This window comes from Mauremys mutica, chromosome 15 (genome assembly GCF_020497125.1).
Source record: "Mauremys mutica isolate MM-2020 ecotype Southern chromosome 15, ASM2049712v1, whole genome shotgun sequence".
NCBI classification, from domain to species: domain Eukaryota; kingdom Metazoa; phylum Chordata; order Testudines; family Geoemydidae; genus Mauremys; species Mauremys mutica.
The window spans coordinates 3,537,946-3,560,964 of record NC_059086.1 but is presented as its reverse complement, the minus strand read 5'-3'; the positions used below and the strand labels follow the sequence as shown (position 1 = coordinate 3,560,964).

Below are 23,019 nucleotides of genomic sequence, written 5' to 3'. Positions count from 1 at the left end.
GAGAGGGGAGGCCCTGCCTCTCTGAGCCTCCGGCACCTACAACCAGGCAGGAGGCCAAGTTAAGCCCCCCCACACACACACACGCCTCCCCCCGAACTTCGAGCACCTGCCTCCTGCAGCCAAGGGGGAGGGGCGATCAGAAGGACAAATGGGGGCTTATTCCCCCCCACACACACTCCTAGTTCTAACACACGGCCCCTCCCCTGCACAAAACCAGACCTGGGAGACAAGGGGCGGGTGGGGTGAGTGTTTTAATTAGCACCTCGGATCCTTAATAGCCCCCAGGACCACAACCCCCGTCCCAGCATCACAGAGCGGTGGGGGGGAGGGGCACGCAAATTGGGGGGGGGTGTTGAGAAATACCCCCCCCATATAAATACATCAAAGCAAAGAAAACCAAACCCATAGTCATTAAATACAAACCTAGAACCATCAACCTTGTGCAAAACCAGCCCCGTGGGGGGCGGGCGTGTGCCCGCGTGCAGCCAGGCCAGCCCGAGCACCTGACCCGGCTTCAACAGGAGCTTCGTGGGGCTACCTGGCCCCTGGGCCACTGGCCACACGGGCCCAACTGTCGAGGAATAGCCCAAGATTCGCCCCTGCCCAGCACCCCGCCCGCGGACCCAGTGGTGGTTGTGCGGGATGGGTCCGGGGGCCAGCCGGGATTCGAACCTGCAGCCGCTTCCCCCTGCGCTCTGCTCCCCCCGCCAGGGGTGCCAGCTCACCCCCCGGTAGCCAAGCCAGAGAGCCTGGGTGATGGGGGTGGGAAGGGGGAAAGAGACCAGAGCCACCCACCCAGGGGAGCGCTAGGGAGGCGGGGTGCAGCTATTTAAACCACACCCGCGGCACCCCCTGCTGGGATCCAGGTGCAACTGCCCCTGCCAGCCAGCCCCAGTGCCACGGAGCAGCACCTGCGGCCTGGGGCGGGGGCATCAGTATGGCCCAGGGATAAAGCAGCCTGGGTCATTTTAATCAGCACACACAAGGGGAGAAAGTGCATGGAGCTGGACGGAGGGACGGACACGGGGGGAGGGGCTGGGCTCATCCCTTCCAGCAGGGACCCACGGACGGTGGCATTGGGGGGTGGGGGGGTGGGGAGCATAGGAAGAGTCAGGAAAGCTGGGGGGAGCAGGGTCTCTTTGTGGGGGGTGGTTGCTGACCACACAGGAGGCCCCCCAAGAATGGAACAGGCCCAGGGGATGTTCGCCAGAGCATTAGGAACTCGGGGGGGGGATAAATTTGCCCCCCGCCCCCTGGATCCTCACAGCTGGAGGGAGGTGGCAGCTGTACCCTGAGTTAACCCATGACAGCTCTGCTGGGAACTGACACCCTGGTGGGAGGCAGGGAAAATTGGGATCCCATGGGGTGGCCGTGCAGAGAGATCAGAACACGCTGAGCGGGCGGCTACCAGCCAGCTGGCAAAGATCGGCCCCTGGGGGCTGCCCCAAAGACAGAGCCGTTAGCTTGTGGGGGGGGTCCCTCAGCCCCGGGGGCCCCCATCCAGGCGGACGGCTGCAGACGCCCCTCTGAGGGGGGCTGCTTTAGTCCCATCAGCTTCACAAGTTGCTGAGTAACTGGGGGGGGGGGGGTCCTCTCCCCTCAGCAAGTTGAAAGATGGAGCAGGCTGCGTGTGCTTCAAATGAGGAGTCTCTGCTGTAGTGTCGGGGTCCTGCCAGGGGACCCCTGGCCCCCCGGCTACCTGCACGGGTCCTTTGCAGCCCCGGGGAATAGGAACCGGGCAGGGGGCGCCGTGGGCCGGGCCGCAGCTGCCGCTTGGCTCTCCTGGTAGGAAGGGGGCGGGGTGGCGGCCTCTGGACTCCAACAGGGCTCGGCTGCTTCCGATGGGGGGGCCAGGCCCCTGGAGAGGACGAGGGGCGTCGGCGCGGGGGGGGCGGGCGGCACGGGCCCCCCCTGGGAGCCATAGACGGCCTCCTCGTAGGACGGGAGCGGCACCGGGCAGCTGTCGACGGTGCTCACCTCGGACTCCTGCATGGGCTCGTACCACCTGCTCGGGGACGGGGAGACCTCGTCAAGTTCACGGCTGCGCCCTGGGGCCCCAGACCTTCCCCCCCCACCCCGGGGCCCCACCACAATGGGGGTAGGACCGCCATGACAACAGGGAGTAGTGGGGGTGGGGTGCAAGGGGTCTAGTGGTTAGAGCAGGGGGCTGGGAGCCAGGACTCCTGGGTTCTCTCCGGGCTCTGGGAGGAGTGTGGGAGCTAGTGGTTAGAGCAGGGGGCTGGGAGCCAGGACTACTGGGTTCTCTCCCTGGCTCTGGGAGGAGTGTGGGGGCTAGTGGTTAGAGCAGGGGGCTGGGAGCCAGGACTCCTGGGTTCTCTCCCTGGCTCTGGGAGGAGTGTGGGGGCTAGTGGTTAGCGCAGGGGGCTGGGAGCCAGGACTCCTGGGTTCTCTCCCTGGCTCTGGGAGGAGAGTGGGGGCTAGTAGTTAGCACAGGGGGGCTGGGAGCCAGGACTCCTGGGTTCTCTCCCGGGCTCTGGGAGGAGTGTGGGGGCTAGTGGTTAGCGCAGGGGGGCTGGGAGCCAGGACTCCTGGGTTCTCTCCCGGGCTCTGGGAGGAGAGTGGGGGCTAGTGGTTAGCACAGGGGGGCTGGGAGCCAGGACTCCTGGGTTCTCTCCTGGGCTCTGGGAGGAGTATGGGGGCTAGTGGTTAGCGCAGGGGGGCTGGGAGCCAGGACTCCTGGGTTCTCTCCCTGGCTCTGGGAGGAGAGTGGGGGCTAGTGGTTAGCACAGGGGGGCTGGGAGCCAGGACTCCTGGGTTCTCTCCCTGGCTCTGGGAGGAGAGTGGGGGCTAGTGGTTAGCACAGGGGGGCTGGGAGCCAGGACTCCTGGGTTCTCTCCCGGGCTCTGGGAGGAGTGTGGGGGCTAGTGGTTAGCGCAGGGGGGCTGGGTGCCCTGGTCCTTACACTGACCCAGCGCAAGCCACTTCCCTTCTCGCTGGGCGTCAGTTTCCCCAGCACCCTCTGCGCAGCCCCCTCCCCTGCAGCGTGGTGCCCCCTAGTCCCGCCTTGGGGTCAGCACTGGCTGACCGGGCAAAGACGAGAGGAGGCCAGAGGGTGAGTCAGACCCACGCACCCCAAGGGGCTGGGCAGGAAGGGGAGAGACAGAGGGTGGGGGCTGGACCCCCCCCGGGGACATCAACCAATGGGAGAAGGGAGCACAGGTTTGCGCCTGCTCCCCCAGCACCGTTGCTCCGGCCCCCGCCCAGAAAGGCGGCAGAGCTCACCTCCAGCACCAGTAGCTACAGGGTTTCGGCCCCACCAGGACACACACCATGGCCACCAGCAGCAGGGCGGACGCCGTCACCGAGGCCGCAGCCACCATGGGGATGGAGGAGACAGCGATGACGGAGCCGGGGCGAGGCACCGGGGATCCTGGGGGCGGGGGGGGAGAGGAAGGTCAGCAGGTCACACACAGCAGCTGGGACATTTCACAGCCACCTGCAGCTCAGGGCGGCCAGATCTCAGGTACCAGCCCCCCAAACTGGAGCCCGACCCCCAAGGGGATGCATTAAACAACAAGCAGCCAGAGGGACTCGAAACGCAGACGGGGGACGTGCGCCCTCCGGGCCCTAGATGGCGCTCAGGTGCCAGGAAGGCAGGTGCCTCCCACGGCACCTGGCAACACCAAGACCCGGGGGACCTTCACTGCAGAATCCAGCCAAGATGGGGGTCCCCCCTCTTGTGCCAGGCGCCGCCCAGACCCAGAGTGAGAGACTGCCCTCCCCCCCAGTCTCACACAACTCAGTCTAAATAGACAAAAGGTGAGTGGGGAAACCGAGGCACAGGGCGAGGAAGTGACTTGTCCGAGGTCATCCAGCTGGCCAAGGGAATAGAAACCAGGTCTCCCATGTCCCAGCACTCTATCCACTAGGCCACGCAGCCTCTCTTTAGTTAATAGGTTAGTGGTCTGGAGCAGGGACAGCACCATGGGCTGGGGACTAACCAGGGGGGTTCTCACATGACTGACCGTGGCTGGGTTTCACCCGCCTCATCCCAACCAGTGCTGGAAAAGAGGGAGCAAAGGGCCCCCCAATTCCTCCTGGACCAGAGACGGGGATACCAGCGAGGGCAGGGGGCGAGGGAGCAGCTCAGGGGCAGATGGGGCCGCGATGGCTGGGGGTCTCCTCTGTGCATCCACCATCCCCCCCTCCCGCTCCCCACCAGCACCCTTCCCGGCAGGCGTCACACGGGCTGCGTGCCCCCCGTCACGGAGCAGGAGGAAGTTTCCACCGGCAGCGTCACACCCCCGGAAGAGGAACGTAACAGAGAGGAAACGCGAGCCGCCCACGCACCGCAAGACACAGCTTCCTGAGCAAAGGCAAAGGCGCCCCTGGGAGCGACCGCTGGCAAGCGCCTGGGTGGGTCCGTCTACCCAGCCCCCCGGCAGCGAGTCTCAGAGCCCCACTCCGACCCGGCCTGGAGCTCCGACGCGAAATGCAGCCGTCACGGCTCAGACTCCGGAGCCGAGGGAGGCGATGGGCCCGGGAGCCAGAGCTCCCGCCGGAGCCTGAATGTGTCCACAGCTCTGGTTAGCACCCGGCAGCCCAGGTTCAGAGACGTGACACGGGGGGGAGGGTGCTGGCCTGGGGCGAGTCACTCTAAGGCCCAGACTTTTCATGGGAGTTGGGCATTGAAGGACCTTGGTAAACCTGGGCCTCCATTCCCCAGCTGCAGAATGGGGCTAATACCTGGATTTTAGGCTTTGTCGGGCCCTCTTTTTATTCCATGTCTGTACAGCACCTGGCACAACGCGGACCTGGGCCATGCGGGGCCCTAGGTACTACCGTAATACACCTAATATCAATAAAACTGTACAGCACCTGGCACAGCGTGGTCTATGACTGGTGCACCCACACGCTGCCGTAATACACCTAATAACAATAAAAACGTACAGCGCCTGGCACAATGGGGACCTAAGCCATGACATGGGGTCCTAGGCGCTACCGTAATACACCTAATAGCAATAAAACTGTACAGCACCTGGCACAATGTGGTCTATGACTGAGGCACCCACACACTGCCGTAATATACTTAATAGCAATAAAAACGTACAGTGCCTGGCACAATGGGAGCCTGGGCCATGGATGGCAGCTCCTAGGTGGGACTGCAATATGCAATGATAATACAGACGAGGAAGCGGCACACAGAGGTCGCATTTCCCCCAGCACCCATTTCTCAGCACTAGGACAGCACCACTTCTGCCTATGCTAGCAGCTGCCGCCGGGCTGAGCAAACAGGCCCTGCGAGCTGCTGCGGGGGGTCCCAATGGGTACCATGTCTCTGGCAGAGGCCCTTGCCCATCGCAGCAGGAGAGGGACCGCCGGCCTGGGCACGCACTGACCTGCCAGGGGCTTGCAGACGACCGGCTTCAGCACGCTCCACTGGCCGCCCTTGCAGACAGAGACCCCAGGGTGGCCGGCCAGGACGTAGCCGGCTTCGCAGAAATGCTGCACCATGGAGCCAGCCTTAAACGTGCCGCTGCCCAGAGACAGCTTGCACACCGGGGACACGCACTTGTAGGTAGTGTGATCAGAGGCGTCCGGGAACTGGCAATCTGGAAGGGACGAACAGGCACATCGAAGGGTCACATGGGGGAAAAGGGGACCAGAAGCCCCTCAGTGGGGTAAGAAGCCAGTGAAGCATGATGCGGACTAGTGGTTAGAGCAGGGGGGTTGCTGGAAGCCAGAACTCCTGGGTTCTCCCCCCAGCTCTAGGCAGGAAGTGGGGTCCAGTGGGAGAGCATCTCTCCCCAGCAGAGTCACCGGTGATCTATGACCTCTGTAGGATGGGGATCTCTTATCTCGCAGAGATGGCAAAGGGCAGCGTGCTGGTTTCTCTCCCCCCTCCCTCCAGCCCCTTCTTTTTCCTCCCTCTTCCCCTTGGATCGTCTCCCCTCACCCCAAATTTCCCCCAGGGCAGAGAGAGGTTAGATCCGGAGGAGCCGAGTTCCCCATGCCGCTCCTGCGGCGTCTGGCTGCTCTGGGAAGGATGCCCACCCCAGCTGCCCCTGCTTCGCTCCAGATTTCAGTCTGGCCTCAAGACCAGCATGGTGGGGGACTTCCTGGTTCCGTGGAAGGGATGGAGAAGTAGTGACTCACCAACAGCGAAATGCCCGCTGCCCGCAAACCCACGGCTAAGCTGGCTGGGCTTTTACGTTCCTCATCTCCATCAATCTCTCTCCCGAGGGTTCCCCCCAGCACCAGCCGTTGCACCTAACTTCAACCAGCTACTGGCATCTTAGCTACCGGGGTGGCTAGATCTACTGCAGGAGGGATGGGAGACCAGCCCATAGCCAGCCTAGCTCCCACCCCTCTATTCCTAGAGCTGAGGCACTGGGGACCAAGACAAGAGCTATGGGGCAGGCTGCAGAGATGATCAGGAAATGGGTTTTTCCACCTGGAAATTTTTGATTTTTCAGCAAAAATTCAAGCACCCAAATATTTCAATTCGGAAATGCTACTGCTGCACCTCATGGGAGTTGTAGTTCATGTGCCTCATGCTCCTCATTCTCCTCTATACGCTGAGCTGCCTGACCGGACTACAACTCCCATGATACACCACAGCCAGGATTGCCCATAATTCACCACCTCCAGTGTCCAAGAACATATAGCATGTTGCATCATGGGAAACGTAGTCTAACTGGCCTATAGAAGAGAACAGGAGCAGGGGACACCCAGACTACAACTCCCATGAGGTCCCACAGCTGCCAAGCCAAATGAAAATATTCTGCTTTTCAGGTGCTCAGTTCTTCAGTTAAAAAAAAAAAATCCAAGTTTTCCAGGGGGAAGCAGATTTTTTTTTGCCAAAAAATTGTCGAATACCTGATCATCGAATAGTCGAATACCCAATTTTCCATCAAAAATATTTTGATGGGACGGTTTCATTCAGGAGGGGAGGGAAAGGCAGACGAGCAGGTTTGGAAAGTGAGAACCAGACAGTACCTTTCCTCCTGAGGACAGCACCAGAGCCGCAGAGCGCTGCGAAGAACAGAGCCGTGGGGAGGTAACCCGAGGGCCAGCGCAGCCCGAGACATCCTGGCGCCTTCACCATCTCACCGGTAGCCTCTGCCCGGAGCTGCAGAACCAGCTGCAATAAGCCAACACGTTACCATCCTGTATGACTTGATAACCCACCTTACAAAGTGAGCACCACCCCTCTCCCTCCCAGGACCAAGCTATGGGTCAGAACCTGGAGGGAGACGCCCACTGGCTTCGGAGAAATGGGTTTAGTTCAGGGATGGGCAAATTACAGCCCGGGGGCCGCATCTGGCCCTTCAGATGTTTTAATCCAGCCCTTGAGCTCCTGCCAGGGATTGGGGTCCAGGTTTTGCCCCACTCTTCGCATGATGCGGCTCCTGGAAGCAGCAGTATGTCCACCCTCCGGCTCCTACACATAGAGGCAGCCAGGGGGCTCCATATGCTGCCCCCATAGCTCCCATTGGCCGGCAACTGCGGCCAATGGGAGCTGCAGGGGTGGCACCTGCGGACGGGGCAGTACGCAGTGCCGCCTGGCCATGCCTCTGCATAGGAGCCGGAGAAGGACATGCCACTATTTCCAGGAGTAGCTTGAAGTAAGCACCACCTGGAGCCTGCACCCCTGACCCCCTCCATCACCCCAACCCCCTGCCCCAGCCCTGATAACCCTCCCACCCTCCGAACCCCTCAGTCCTATCCTCCTGCACCCCAGAGCCTGCATCGTTAGCCAGAGCCCTCGTGCCCCCATCCCATCCCCGAGCCCTCTCCCGCACGCCTCATTTCTGGCCCCACCCCAGAGCCCACACCCCCTCCCACACCCCAACCCCCCAATTTCGTGAGCATTCATGGCCCGCCACACAATTCCATACCCAGATGTGGCCCACCCCTGGTTTAGAGGTTCATCAAAAATGCTTTAGATAAAAGGGGTTTGATAACCGCTGGTCTCTAGCAGCTGGGGCTGGATTTGGATGTGGGGGGCCACTTGCCACCCCCTATTCGCCAGCCTGTGCCCTGGTAAGAGTCACAGCTCCTTTCTCTGCAGCCTGGGGGGGGGCAGGGAGCCCCCAGATCCCAAGCCGCTCGCTCTCCAAGCATCTCCCCTTTGGCTTGGCCACCCACCCGGCCTGCTGGCGCTCTGAGACGCAGGGGAACGGGGGGCAGCCATGGGCTCCACAGGTTATTGGCTTTCAAAGCGACCTGGAGCAGGAGGGACCCCCCCCCCGCCCAGATCCCCCGAAAAAGGGCCTGGCCATGCCAGGAGCCACTTAGCGTCAGTGCCAGAGTTAAGGGCAGGACTCGAGGGGCTCTCCCTGCCCCGGGCCGACAAGGGATCTCAAGGGGGATCCAGACAGCGATAGCTGAAGCGATTCCCCCACCCCACTGTCAAGGGGCATCCACACACCCCAATGTGCCCAGGGTCCCAGGCCCAGCCCGCTGCTCGGGGGAGTGGAGGGGGTCAGATACTTCTCCTCAAACAGGGAGAGATCCCTGCACCCCTGGAGAAAGGGAGACAGTAAACCCCATCCCTGCGCCCCTGGAGACCCCACCCTCCATCCCGGGGTCCCTGCGCCCCTGGAGACCCCACCCTCCATCCCGGGGTCCCTGCGCCCCTGGAGACCCCACCCTCCATCCCGGGGTCCCTGCGCCCCTGGAGACCCCACCCTCCATCCCGGGGTCCCTGCGCCCCTGGAGATTCTTCCCCTCTCCAACTTCTGCACCCCGACCTCATCTGAGGTCCCCGTCTGCTCCCCCTAGGGCTCCTCGCCCCCCATGAGACCCCACCCCGGGGTCCCCGCGCCCCTAGAGATTCTGCCCCAGCCGGGGTCCCTGCCTGCTCCCCATAGGGGTCCCCCCTCCCCCCGGATAGACCACCCCCTCCCTCACCGGGTCCTGGCGCTCCGGATCACGGCGGCCCCGTCTCCCCCCAGCCGGGGCGCTCCGGAGCCGGGGTCACCCCGCAGGGCGCTGGGCGAGTCCCCCCGGCGGCTCCGGCTCCAGGGCCCAGCAGGCAGCAGGAGCAACTTGCAAAGCGGAGCCGGAGCCGGAGCCGGCCCGGGGGCGGGTTTTAAAGCTGCCGGCTCCGCCCTAGGGGCCGGCTGGAAAATCCGAGTAGCGGCGGGCGGGGGGGTAATTCCCAGCGCGAGTCAATTTCCTCCTCCCCCCTACGGCCCCCCAGCCCGGTCACTGCACCCCCTGCACCCCCCCGACCTGAGCCAGCCCCCTACTGCCCCCCAGCCCGGTCACTGCACCCCCCTGGCCCTGAGCCAGCCCCCTACTGCCCCCCCAGCCCGGTCACTGCACCCCCCGGCCTGAGCCAGCCCCCTACTGCCCCCCCAGCCCGGTCACTGCAACTCCCCGGCCTGAGCCAGCCCCCTACTGCCCCCCAGCCCGGTCACTGCACCTCCCTGGCCTGAGCCAGCCCCCTACTGCCCCCCCAGCCCGGTCACTGCACCCCCCTACGACCCCCCGGCCTGAGCCAGCCCCCTACTGCCCCCCAGCCCGGTCACTGCACCCCCTGCACTCCCCCGACCTGAGCCAGCCCCCTACTGCCCCCCCCGCCTGAGCCAGCCCCCCCCCGCCCCCCCCGCCAGGTCACTGCTACTCCCCGTCCAGAGCCAGCCCCCTACTGCCCCCCCAGCCCGGTCACTGCACCCCCCTGGCCCTGAGCCAGCCCCCTACTGCCCCCCAGCCCGGTCACTGCACCTCCCTGGCCTGAGCCAGCCCCCTACTGCCCCCCCAGCCCGGTCACTGCACCCCCCTACGACCCCCGGCCTGAGCCAGCCCCCTACTGCCCCCCAGCCCGGTCACTGCACCCCCTGCACTCCCCCGACCTGAGCCAGCCCCCTACTGCCCCCCCCCCGCCTGAGCCAGCCCCCTACTGCCCCCCCAGCCCGGTCACTGCACCCCCCGGCCTGAGCCAGCCCCCTACTGCCCCCCAGCCCGGTCACTGCACCCCCCGGCCTGAGCCAGCCCCCTACTGCCCCCCCCAGCCCGGTCACTGCACCTCCCTGGCCTGAGCCAGCCCCCTACTGCCCCCCCAGCCCGGTCACTGCACCCCCCGGCCTGAGCCAGCCCCCTACTGCCCCCCCAGCCCGGTCACTGCACCCCCCTACGACCCCCCGGCCTGAGCCAGCCCCCTACTGCCCCCCCAGCCTGGTGTCTTCACCCCACCTGGCCTGAGCCAGCCCCCTACTGCCCCCCCAGCCCGGTCACTGCACCCCCCTACGGCCCCACGGCCTGAGCCAGCCCCCTACGGCCCCCCAGCCCGGTCACTGCACCCCCCCGGCCTGAGCCAGCCCCCTACTGCCCCCCCAGCCTGGTCACTGCACCCCCCGGCCTGAGCCAGCCCCCCACCCTCACACACACACCCTCTCCCATCACCCCAGCCTAATCCTCACCTGCTCCAAGCAGGGTCCCACTTCTCCCTTTGTTCCCCATTCACCCGCCTCCCAGCATCACTCTGCCCATCCAGCCCTGAAGAGTTTTGCTTTGGCATAATGAGCTCCCAGCACCCCATTCTGTACCCAGAATCCCCCAGGGCTCTAGCACTTACATTACCCAGAGTTCCCTGGGTCCTCTGTGCACCCTACCCAGCCCCAGTCTCTGTTACCCAGAATCCCCAGGGCCCTAACAGCTCAGTTACCCAGAGGGCCCCTGCCCAGCCCAGCCTCAGCACCCCATTCTGTACCCAGAATCCTCCAGGGCCCTAATACCTGCATTACCCAGAATCCCCTGGGGCCTCTGCCCACCCAGACCAGACCAGACCAGCCTCTCTTACCCAGAATCCCCCAGGGCCCTAACAGCCCCATTACCCAGAATCCCCCAGGGCTCCTACCCAGCCCAGCCCCAGCACCCGATTCTGTACCCAGAATCCCCCAGGGCCCAGGCACCTACGTTACCCAGAGTTCCCCACAGCCCCTGCCCACCCCACCCAGCCTCTGTTACCCAGAATCCCCAGGGCCCTAACACCTGCATTACCCAGAATCCCCCATGGCCCCCGCCCACCCAGACCAGACCATTCTCTGTTACCCGGAATCCCCCAGGGCCCTTGCCTATCCCCAATCCCCCATTCTCTGTTACCCTGAATCCTCTGGGGCCCCAGTATCCCTTGGGAACCCTGCCCAGCCCCAGTGTCCCATTCTTTGTTACCCAGAGTCCCTGGGGCACCTGCTTGTCCCCGGTGTCCTGTTCCCGGAGTCCCCTGCAGCCCTGGAAGCCTGGGACGGGAGGCATTCAGAGCCGATGGCGAGGTACCTAGGACAGATGGCTGGCTGGCCCTGTGGCAGGACACTGGAGAGCCGTGTCCTGGCTCCCCCCACCCACCCCCGCCACCCCTTGGGGCCCGTCTGCACCTCACCCACTCCCCGGGCAGAGCACTCGTCCAGGAGGTGCCAGCTGCCCCGACCTGCAGCGCCGCAAAAGGCTCCCTCCCTGCTCAGCTCTTCCCATGGGGACAATAGGTCAGGAAAGGCCCCCTATAACTCCTGGGGCAAGTTATAACCCATCCAGGTTTGGGGTTGGTGACAGTGCTGGCCGGGACACCTCCAGGTGCAACCAGGGGTGGGACCCACTTCAGCAAAAGAAGACCCGCCACTTGGCCCATTGTCGTAAAAGAGCCGCCTAGTTCGAACAGGGATTCATTCAGAGAAGTCCTAGGACCCGGGTTATCCAGGTCAGACCAGATGATCACAGTGGGTCTATGAACCTTTCATGCTAGTTCCTTCTTTCCCACATTTTTTTTTTCACCCCTACATGTCTTTTTGGGGGAAGAAACTTTTGTTTTCCTGAAATTGTCCTTTTTCCCTCAAAATCTTTTGGGCGTTTTGGTTTTAGAAGAAAAACCTACGACGCTTTTGGCTTCCGGCCCTTTAGAAAGGTCACTTTTCAATCAGCCAAACCCCAAAATAAATAAATACATAAAATACAAAATTGAGGGTTTTCACTAGCAATAAAACTAACATCTCTTTGGCTTCCAACTGACCCCTCTCCTCAGTTTTCGGTGGCCAAAAACTGAAAGGAAAAAAAAATGGCAAAACCACAACAAAAGTCTAGGGAAGTTTTTTGATGGAAACCGAACATTTTTCATTTCCTCCCAAATTTTTCTTAGTTAAAAAAAATTGTTTTTTTCAATCAATTCGACCTCGTGGGTTAGTAAGTTGTTTCTAACTGTGCCACCTGGGTTTCGGGCTATTAATAACAGAGCTCCGTTCTCAGAATGCCTCACTGCGCTTTAAAGTTGTACCGTTTGAACTATTCTGGCCTAGTTAAAGCAACTCCACCAAGTTAGCACTATTCCTATATGGGATGGGGAATAAGCTCTCCAGGCGGGAGGCACCTACATCCTGGTATAACTGCATCCACAGACTAGCAGGCTGTACTAGTAGAGCTAGATTGGTCAAACCTATTATCCCCCTGACAGACATCACTCTAGGAGGCCAACTTCCAAGTATAGCTCAGATCATTCTTTGAGCGCTTGCTAATCATCTATAAACAGACACATTTTGATGCTATCAAAGGCAGTATTTCTTCACCCAATGCACGATCAACCCGTGGAACTCCTTGCCACAGGATGTTGTGAAGGCCAAGACCATAACAGGGTTCAAAAAAGAACTAGATAAATTCATGGAGGATAGATCCATTAATGGCTATTAGTCAGGATGGGCAGGGATGGTGTCCCCAGCCTCCGTTTGCCAGAAGCTGGGAATGGGCGACAGGATGGATCACTTGATGATTCCTCGTTCTGTTCATTCCCTCCATGGCACCTGGCACTGGCCACTGTCGGCAGACAGGATACTGGGCTAGATGGACCTGGCCGTTCTTACGTTCTTATCCCTAGACAAGGGATCCGGTAGGGAGAACTTCTGCCATGCAGCTGGGCTTATTGGTGCATGGGCTGTGAATATGCTACCGGAGGATTTCCTGCAGTTCTGAACCAACCACAATCGTGTTTTAACCGGGAGAGGAATAACGGGTTGATCTCCTACCAGGGAAGCACTGGTCTATTGTTTTCTTCTTTACAAAACGGTGTCAGGTTATTCCGGAATAGCCGATGTCAGTCAAGGTCCCCCACTGAGAGAAGGCCTAAAAAGAAGAGAATTGATGCATTGCGCGAGAACAAGGAGAATTGTTGAGTCACATCTCAAGCAAGGTGAGGGATAAGGAAAGAGCTCAGGGGGACGTTTAATTTTCTGGATGCTCTGGTTTTGTTTGGTTCTATTTTTTGAGTTTTTAGACAGTGGTGTGCCTCAGTTTCCCCGTATGGAGAATGGGAATGTGACGTGCCTGGCCCAAGCTGCAGAGCAAGGATGTGGTAGAGGCTCCGACTCTAACTGTGGTGAAACAGGATGTTATGGGGAGGGGTGGTTCAGCCGTCTGATTCACAGCTTTTTTCCACAAGCTCTAGGACAGTGGTTTCCTCCTTCATCAGTCACAGCCGATCTCGCCATCTGCCTGGCTATTTTTAGATCTGGGCTAGGACTCAGAGATGCGGTGGGGAGGGTGGATTTTGAGCTGCCTCGTCACCTTCAGGAATCGCTCTGGTGAGCGAAGAATGGGGCGGCAATGGGGAAGTGCCCCGAGGGGGGGCTGATCCGCCAGGCCGCTCTAGGAAAGCTCGCTGGGTGTGAACTGACCTGGGTTTACACCTTGCCCCTGGGTGGGCAGGGTCCGGGGTGTCAGCGGTGGGATATTGCTCTTAGGTCTATTACGATAGCACCTAGGCACCCTAAGGCGCCAGGCGCTGTACATTTGTATTGCTATTAGGAGTATTACGGGAGCACCTAGCCCTGTGAGGTCCTGGACCATGAGTGGGACACCCTGCTGCTACTGTAATTCACCTAATAGCCGTAAAAATGTATCTCCTGCCTAGCACAATGGGGTCCATGTCCGTGACTCCTAGGTGCTACCGTAATACATATAATAAATAGTGATAATAATATACAGCGCATGGCATGATGGGGTCCGGTCCATGACTGGCTCCTAAGTGCTACCGTAATACACCCAATAGCAATACAAACGTACAGCGCCTGGCACAACAGTAATATAATTCATGCTAACGAGGTGTGCGTGCTTTACAGCTCCACACGTGGGGCACAGACCCTCAAGTTACCCCAGGATGATTAAAGCAGTCCAGCTGTCTAGCCCGGGCACGGCCAATGAGTCCTGCTTAGAGCCCCAGGAGGTTTGGTTCATCGGAGGATTTTTTTTTTTAAATGGCTTTTTGCTGGAGGTGACCATTGTTCATCCCAGCTGACGATTTTCTGGTGGTTTAATGTCATTGAACAGGGGCGATTTCCCGGTGAAATCCTTGGGCTTTTGTTTCAAAGGGCTGCGGTTACCGACAACGTTTAGGGGAAACTGAAAATGAAGGCGATTGAAAAAGCACCAAAATTTTCCATGGGAAATTTAAGGGGGAACCCCCCAAATTTTTCAAAATTTCATATGGAAAAGAAATTGGAATTCTTTAGCCCGGCGCCGATTTCCTGAGTGGCCGATGCCGGGGCCGGGCTCCACGCCCCATGATCGGCCACTCCACTGGCACGAGTCTAAGGAGCTGAAACCTGCTGCCTTGAATCCAGCTGGGCCCCAGCAGTTCCACGGTCTGGGAGGCATCAGGGGGGCAGAGCCGGGACATCCCATGCAGCAGCGCCTTCCCCAGGAGGAACTGGGACACGGGGCCCCTTTCCCACCCTGAACCCAGATTGTTACAGCCAGGACCGGAATGTGGGGAGGATCCCAACGCTCCCTGAGGCGATGAAAATATTGGGCAGCACATGCATTACGGTGGTACCTGAAGTCCCCGAGATTGGGGCCCCGTTGTGCCGGGTGCAGCCCGGACCCCAACCGAGATCAGGGCCCTCATTGTGCCAGGCGCTGCACAGACCTCAACCAGCCAAGATCACTACTACTAGTGGGAAGGGAAATGGGGGACACGGATACAGGGGGAGGGGGTTATGGGGACTACAGAACCCCCCGAGTGGGGAGAATGGGATTTCAAGCTAAGGCCTCGGTGAGGCAGGAGCTGGGTTGGGATCGGGATCGCCCCGCGGCCCTGCAGGTCAGCCAGCACCCAGCGTGTTAAAGCGAGTGAGGGGCTGGGAGAGATCTCAGCGCTGCTGGTGCTGCTGGGGAAAGAAAGGGGCTTTTCTTAGCATGTGGGAAGCCTCAGGTGGTCAGAAATTCCCCGGGCTTTCAAGGCTCCCGCTGTGTGTCAGGGGCTACTGGACCCTGCCTGCTGTGAATCCCCCAGCAGCACAGCAGGGAATCCCCTCGCTCGGGCTCGCTTCAGGGCAGGAGGCGAGTGCGAGGCCCTGCCCGGCCAGCACAGGATGTTAGGGTACCTCCGGCTGCCACCCAGAACACGCAGGTTCCTGGGGAGCTCTGAGCTACAGCCAAAGCCAGAGTTCTCCAGCCAGGCGCGACTTTATCCTCACAGGGTCCCCAAGCTGGAGTATTATTACCCCAACCGTGGGGAAACTGGGTAAGTCATTTTCCCCTCTCCAGGCCTCCAAGTTACACAGTCTGACAGAGCTGGGAATAGAAGCCAGGAGTCCTGGCTTCCAGCTCCCCTCTCTAACCCAATACACCCCCACACCCCACCCAGCCCTGGGGACAGAACCCAGGAGTCCTGGCTTCCAGCTCCCCTGCTCTAAGCAAATAGACCCCCACACCCCACCCAGCCCTGGGAATAGAAGCCAGGAGTCCTGGCTTCCAGCTCCCCTCTCTAACCCAATACACCCCCACACCCCACCCAGCCCTGGGGACAGAACCCAGGAGTCCTGGCTTCCAGCTCCCCTCTCTAACCCAATACACCCCCACACCACACCCAGCCCTGGGAATAGAAGCCAGGAGTCCTGGCTTCCAGCTCCCCTCTCTAACCCAATACACCCCCACACCCCACCCAGCCCTGGGGACAGAACCCAGGAGTCCTGGCTTCCAGCTCCCCTGCTCTAAGCAAATAGACCCCCACACCCCTCCCAGCCCTGGGGACAGAACCCAGGAGTCCCGGCTTCCAGCTCCCCTCTCTAACCCAGTACACCCCGCACTCCCCTCCCAGCCCTGGGGACAGAACCCAGCAGACCCTGGCTCCCCGCTCCCCCATAACCCTACTGCTAAAAATCACCCTGTGAGGACAGGGTGGGTTATTACAAACATTAATTTATGTCTATTCTAGTCAAACGAGGTCAATAGCCAGGGCCCATCATGGTGGTATCTGGCTCCCTTTGAAAGCCGGTGGTTAACGCTGGTCAGGGAAGGGCCTTTCTCCTTTCGGATGACGATGGTTCTATCCTGGCAGCACCTCCTGGCCCCAGCGGAGTTCAGGGCCTCCATGGAGCCAGGTTCTGTACAAATCCCGACGGAGATCAGGGCCCCCCGATTGCGCCGGGGCTGGGCAGCGCTCATGAGACAGATTTTCTCCCCGCAAGAATTCAGTTTCTGTCTAGACCGGGAGGCTGCGGCGACCCGCGCTGCCGTTGTGAAACGTGCAGGTCGAGACGGAGAAGTTGCAGCACTGAGGCCTTGTCTACACACAAACGCGCTCCCCTTCAGCCCAGGGCTCCACCCCTGGGGTCGCTGACCCAGTGACTGAATTTCAGCTGCTCCGTCTCCACCAGGAGTGTTTTGCCTGCAGAGCCAGCACCAGGCTATTAGGCCAGCGAAAAGCCCCAGGGATACCAGCGCTGGCTGGTGCCTTATTCTAGCGTCCTGCCCAGCGAGACGAGCTGTCGCGGGAAAAGCCCAGGGTAGCTGGGATAACTGCGTCGGTGCTGGGGGGTTTTGCCAGCCCCGCTCAGCGATCGCAGCCCCGGCCGCCGGAGCTAAGCCAGCCCTTTGCAGCGCAGACGGGACCTGTGGCTAGGGACAGAGCCGCGTGGCTTGAACTCCAGGGGTGGCTGTCAATAGATCTCACCCTGGGCCCCTGCCCCACATGTCTGAGTTATGGTAACACGGGGGGCCAGGCGTGGTGGGGGGAGGCTGCTGTAGCCACTGCCAGCCCCTGCCCTCCACTGGGGCAGCCTCTCTGAGCCAGGTGTGGAGCAGACGCTGGGGGCTCCGTTGCCCAGCGGCCCCCTTGCTCTGCAGGTTCGGCCGATCGGCAGGTGCTGGGAGCTCGGTGCCTAGACACGGTCCCGGTGAAACGCCGGGTGACTCCACCCCGTGGCTGGTTGCCCTGCACTCACCAGAGCGGGCGGCGCAGCTAGGACAGAGCAGCGGATTCTCTAGGAGGCGGGTTAGCGCGGCCGGCGCCGGCTTCCAGGCTGCACGGACCGGCCGCTATTTGGGCTTCGGCGGCATCCAGCCGAAACAAGCCTGAACCGGGACGGCTGGACTGGCGCCTGCGGCCTTTGCGATGGGCCTGGCCCAGCCCCTAAGCTCCCTGTGGGCTCCAGACCCAGCCTGAGCAGGGCAGCCCCACGGGCGCGGGCGAGAGCCAGATCGTAGTCGGAGCCCGGCAGCGGCAGGCTCGGCTCCCCGGTCAGGAGACATTTACAGCTTCCCACCGTGCGCTTTTGGGTGCGGTGGGACCTCTAGCAGACACCCCCCCGCCCAGGCCGGTTGGGAAATCTGCAGCTTCCTTCCTCCCAGCCATGTGGGGGAACAGGCGGCTGGAGGGTATTTCTGAAGATGACTGTTACTTTCTGTTCTAAAAGGGCACCCTGCGGGCACTGAGGGCTTGATGATGCCTTTAAAAGGTCATGGGGGGGGGGGTGATTTCCCCCACACACACACACTTGTATTGTTTGAAAGGAGCCTGGGATGCTGACCCCATCCAGGCCAAGAGCAGCCGGGTCGGATCACCTGGAGATCAGAGGCTGACGGCTTCCCCCCTTGTCCCCTGGGGGGCGAGCCCGAGCCTCTCACCCCCGAAAGCCAGCCCTGCCCAGCTCCCGGCTTCCACTGAAATCAGTGACAGCTCAGAGGCTTGGTGCGGCTGGGCCCCAGCCTGGCTTTGAAGGTGTCAAGAGATGGAGAACACAGCACGTCCCTCAGTTCGGTCCCAGGGTTAACCACGCGGCCCGGTTAAAAATCGCTGCCTTCTTTCTAATCGGACTCTGGCCTCAACCTCCAGGCCAGGGCTGTGTCTTGCTGCACCAGCTTAAAAATGCCTTGGAGTAGCCGATGTTTTCTCCCCAGGAAGGTATGTAACATATCGAGAGCAAGCAATGGGCACCATTCCCCCCCCCCCCCCGCCCACTGTCTAACCACCCCAGCTCCAGCCCCCGCAGCACGTGAAACTGCACATACGCCGCCCACCCCCCTCCAAAGAAACCACACCAGGCCAGTGTTTCGTTTTCCTCCAAAAAAAGAAAGCCTGTAATTGTTACACGAACCTCAAAACTCTTTGAAAAGTTTTGCCGGGCCGAGGCCCGCCAGAAACAAAAAATCCCCCCCAAGCCCAAACTCACAGCACAAGATCCAATTCCGTTTTTATACAAGTCCGTCCATGGCTGAGTCAGTGCCAGGAGCGTTTAGTGCCACAGCAAATCTGTCCAACCCAACCCCCCGCCCCCCCAATCAGGAATACTGTAGTGTTACAAAAGGACATTATAAATAGCTTCTTTTAAAAAAAATAGTAACAAGAAAACAAATCAGTAGTTGTTTCTAGACAGAGTTCACCAGTTCTTCGCTTCGCCTTTGAGTGCTTTGCCAGGAGCCCTCCCCCAGCATCTCTAGCCTGGTTGCTCAGGGGATTGCTGCACAGGGAAGGTGGCTGCGGAAGATGTGGGCCGGGAAGGGAGCTAGTGTCTTACATGGCTGCGTAACAGCCTGTGCCGATTGTCACAAGTCCACGGCTGGCGTGCGCTGCCGTGGCGCGGGGAAGCAGGCCTGCCCGGTGGGTCAGTGAACAAACCCCGCACGAGGGACTGATTCAGAAAAGGGGCAGCAGCTCTTCGGCCGGGGGCAGGGGTCACCCGGAGAAGTGGCGAGCGAACAGAGCGGAGCCTCGGGGGGCAATGGGGCCCCAGCATGTTACAGTGGCATAAACTGGGACTGACGCTGGTGCCAGTGGAAGGACAACCCCTCCCCAGTCCTTGTGCCCCCTGCGGACGCTCGACCACACCCCCAGGTCCCATTGCTCAAAGGAGACCCAGGCTCCTGAGCCAGCCCAGAGGGCCGTTGAGTGGTGGCTGTGACCCACAAAGCCCTTCTGGCTCCAGTCCGTGAGCCCTGAAGTGTCCCCCCCGCCAGCTCACGCGCTCCCCGGGAAGCTCAGGGAGAGGTTAGGGGGCTGAGCAGCAGAGGACGGGGCTGCGAGGGTCCCCGGTAACACACCGTGACCGGGTCAGGCAAAGGTCTGAGTACTTGCTCTGAAAACCCCAGTGAAGATAAACATTGGTTAAACTTTCCCGTGTGGGGAGATCGGGGGGGGGGTGGGTTACGAGGGGGAGGAAGGAAGTCAGAGCCGGCCGCTGTGGTTTATGTCAGAGCAGACCAGGGGCGTGAGAGGTGGCAAGGCCGGGGGGCCTGCACAGCGCGGGACTGTCTCACACCCCCGGGCTTCGCTACAATTTAAGCAGCCTGAGAAACGGCAGGAGTTTAAGTGTCAACGGGTCAGAGCTGAGAACAACCCCAGGCAGGAGTTGGGCGAAGGGCCCGGGCTGAGAGGGGAGAGCCTAGGGGCAGCGCGGTGCCCGAGGGGTGTATCGAACGAGACCCACCCCCACCCCGAGAACCCGTCTGTGTGGAGCTCTGGCTTTGGGGGCAGAGAGCTTTGCCTCACGGGCAGTCATGGGTGGGTGGGTGGGTGTGAATACTCACATCCTGGGCACGCTGCCGGGCCCTGCAAGCGTGTTTTACTGAACTAGTTTATAGGTTTAAAAACAGTGAGGCTAAAGCCTAATGGGAAAAGCGCAGGAAACAGAGCTCCTGAGTTGCCCTACGCAGCCAGAACGGGTCACGCATCCGGCCGGCCGAGCCCGCAGCCTGGCTCAATCCTGCTCTCCCTGAAACCCCGGCGAGACACCGGCTCAGTAAGAGCAGCGTTAGGCCGGCACGGAGCGCGTTGGAAGATCTCCCGCATTAGCCAACTTTCACCACTGCGGGGCTGGCTCCCAAGCGGACCCAGTGAGCTTACGGGAGCCAATTTCCACCCATGGCAAAATCAGGCCCAGCAAATAAAAATACCCGATGGGAGCCACGTTCCCCCTGTCGGTCTCTAGAGGCAGGTTGCCCTGCAGTTCCCTCTTGCAGTGAGCAGCACGACTGCTGTGCAGTTCTGAGAGAAGAATCCAGTGGCCAGGAAAACCAGATAAAAACTGCGAACACGGACGCCCCTTGGGCCTGTAACCAACCCACTCCTGCTGCACTGGGGGGGCTCCCGGAGAGGAGAAAACAGGCAGTGACCCAGTTGCTGTAACTGCAGTATCTAAAAGCAGGTAAAGAAAGCCCATCCCTGGGCCCCTCCCACTCCCCAGAAAGCACGCAGAGGAGTCGGTGCAGTGCAGCATGTTCATTGCATGGCGTGCACGGGGGGCGGGGGGGATCCTCCTCAAAATGGCTCAGTTTCCACACGCAGGACCCTCCCGAGCAGCCCCCCCCATGGCCCCCCTGGCAGAATGCAAAGTAGAAGCAACAAAACGCTGGCCCACCTTCGGGGCGATTCTTCCTTTGGAGCCGTGTCCTGGCCCTGGCACAGAGCGGCTGCCCGCCGGCCCCAGCGCTCCGCCCGCGGGCCCCGCCAGCCCCAGCGCTCCGCCCGCCAGCCCCGCCGGCCCCAGCGCTCCGCCCGCCTGCCTCGCATGGAAGAGTCTCTCTAAGGGGTCGGGAAGCCGCCCCCCTTTCCTGGCTGGTGTCAGAGATCACAGCTCAGTCCGGGCTCCCAGAGGAGGCCACCCCCCGACCGATGCTGAGCTCCCTTCCCACCCCCAATGACCAGACCCGCTCACCTCCTCCCTACGCTGAGCTGGACGCAGGGGCCGCGCCGAGGGCAGGATCTCTCCCAGCTGAGCCAACAAGCCCCAAAGGCCAGACTACACCAGAGAGCTACAACACGCTCTGGTCCCCACAGGCTGCTGGGCCCTTCGTTTCTCTGACCCCACGGGCTGCCTCCCTCCCCCACACTGCAGAGACTCCAGGTATCCCAGCATGCAAGGCTGCACAGATTGAGGAGGGGCATTGCATGCTGGGATACCAGAGTCTCTCCCCACCAGGCTCCTGCGTTCTAGCCGCGGGGGCCGGAGTGGATTGCGTTTTAGAGCCCCCGGGGGACGGGTGAGCCAGGCACTTTGGGCTACTTGGATGGAAAAGAACCTGTGAAGCAAAGAGGCCGGGGGCCTGGTCACTGCTCCCCCCATCCCAGGGACTGAGCAGCAGCACATGTCTGGACCTCAATGCAGAACGAGCATGGAAGAGCCTGCCATGGGGGGGCCGGGGGCAGCATGGAGACCCTGCAGAAACCGCCTCTAGTCTCCTGCGAGGGACGGTGCGGTGGAGACCCCAAACCTAGCACAACCAGGGCTGATCTCAGCAGTTACGCACCAGGGATGGAGACGGCAGGGGGACATTGGGGCTGTCAACAACCCAGCACCAGGAGCCGTTTGCTTTCCCGACTGCATCTAGAGGCATCCTCCCTCCCGCCGGGAAGGAGGCCCTGCCGCTGGCGCCCACCCTACTGAAGAAACCCAAGTGCTACGGAGCTACACAAAACCGCTCCTACCAACCCCGACCGCTCCTGGCCCAGCCTAGGGAAGATTGAACCTGCAGCCAGAGGACCAGGCAAAGCCGCTTCTAGCCGTGGCTGGACGTTCCAGTGTTGAGCTGCTTAGTGTCTGTCGCTCCCGGCCCCGCCTCGGCTTTGTGTGTGTGTAAAAACTACCGTTTTGATCAGAAATTGTAAAGTCATTAAAAAAACCTCCCCCCCACCCCCAGCTGGGCCCCCCACCCCCCTCCACTCAGCAGTATGGTGCGACGGGCAGGAGAGCTCCTGCCACAGACATGACAGTAGTGGCACAGTTGTAAATCCAGTTAGCGGAACCGCTGGCCCCGCCGGGAACGGGCCGTCGCCGGAAACCCGGAGGGACCGAGAGAGCCGGACGCTCCTGCTGCTGCTCTGGCTGTCGGGAGCCGCCGTCCCTGCCGCGGCGGCCGAAGAGAACGGCAGCAGCGCCCTGGAGAACGGAGGGCCAGGGGCCGAGGCAGGGCGGCCCCGTGGGGAGCGGTCAGACGGCGTGCGCGTCTCTCTCTCTCGGGTGCAGCCGGCACTCTCATCTCATCCGGTTCTGCCGCATGAGCGGCACGATGCTGGAAGGAGGCCCGGCCTTCGTCAGGAAGGGGTGTTTCAAGAGTTCGGTGGCGGAGGCTCGCTGGACCGGGTCTCTCACCAGCAAGCGGTCCAGGAATCCTTTGAGGGAAGGAGAAACCTGCAGAGGAGGAGGAAGGAGCAGCCATGAGTCAGGGGCTGAGACGAGCGAGTGCCACTGGGAGCTAGAGAAGCCACTGCCGGAGGAGCATGACATCAGCCCTAGGCTCCCCTGGGTCGGCCACCCACCCGGACCCTGCAGCAGGCAGGAAGTGGACGGGCTGGAGGTGGGGAAGTTATGGACTGGCACAACCTCCATCCCCCGGGCACAGGTCTCTTGAGCTCACCCTATTTCACCCCAGGCCTTAAGTGCCAAGTCATCTGGCCTCTGAAGTCACATGGCAATGAGTCACAGACATGGTACAGATCCTGGAAGACACCTCTCTACCCACAGAGCAATCCAGCCCCAGACAGCAAACCCGAGTGCACACGAGACACCCCCCCGCCCCCCACGCAACCAGAGACCCATGCTAACAAGTGACTCCTCTCTTTGGGTTTTATAGCATCCGTGCGCCCTCTCCCCCACACACACACACTTCAGAGGGGGCCGGAGCACATGGAGGCAGGGTTCCCTGGTGGAGAACAACGCAGAAAGCTCTCTGCCTCGGCTCTCTTGGGCACGGTGCTCTCCCCGCCCCGGCCGGAAGCGAGTCTGTAAAACGGGTGGTTGCTCTTAATGCCTCGCTCGCTGCAAAAGCAGCACAATCACCGTGAGAAAGTGGAGG

General features: G+C 61.2%; 2 protein-coding genes across 7 annotated transcripts in view; both read right to left on the bottom strand.

Annotated features, from left to right (window-relative positions):
- Positions 1–71: 71 nt before the first annotated feature.
- On the bottom strand, positions 72–10,653 carry LOC123349902 (sushi domain-containing protein 6-like). Of its 2 annotated transcripts, none has more exons than XM_044988177.1 (5): positions 10,392–10,653; positions 6,961–7,105; positions 5,361–5,573; positions 3,244–3,391; positions 72–2,005 (listed from the first exon to the last, which is right to left on the bottom strand). In XM_044988177.1, exons 2-5 carry the CDS (start codon positions 7,067–7,069, stop codon positions 1,696–1,698), a joined length of 780 nt encoding a protein of 259 aa, XP_044844112.1. In that variant the 5' UTR covers positions 7,070–7,105; positions 10,392–10,653; the 3' UTR covers positions 72–1,695. The 2 variants fall into 2 exon arrangements, with proteins under 2 accessions (XP_044844112.1, XP_044844111.1); XM_044988176.1 differs by lacking the exon at positions 10,392–10,653 and adding an exon at positions 8,878–9,035 and having other exon boundaries at positions 73–2,005.
- Positions 10,654–21,867: 11,214 nt separating this feature from the next.
- PAK4 (p21 (RAC1) activated kinase 4) overlaps positions 21,868–23,019 on the bottom strand; it is a 95,860-nt gene continuing 94,708 nt past the window's right edge. For all 5 annotated transcript variants that reach the window (XM_044988693.1, XM_044988694.1, XM_044988691.1 and 2 more), the window contains one exon: positions 21,868–22,355. In XM_044988693.1, coding sequence (XP_044844628.1) covers positions 22,200–22,355 — 156 coding nt within the window. In that variant the 3' untranslated portion in view covers positions 21,868–22,199. The remainder of the gene's footprint in view (positions 22,356–23,019) is intronic.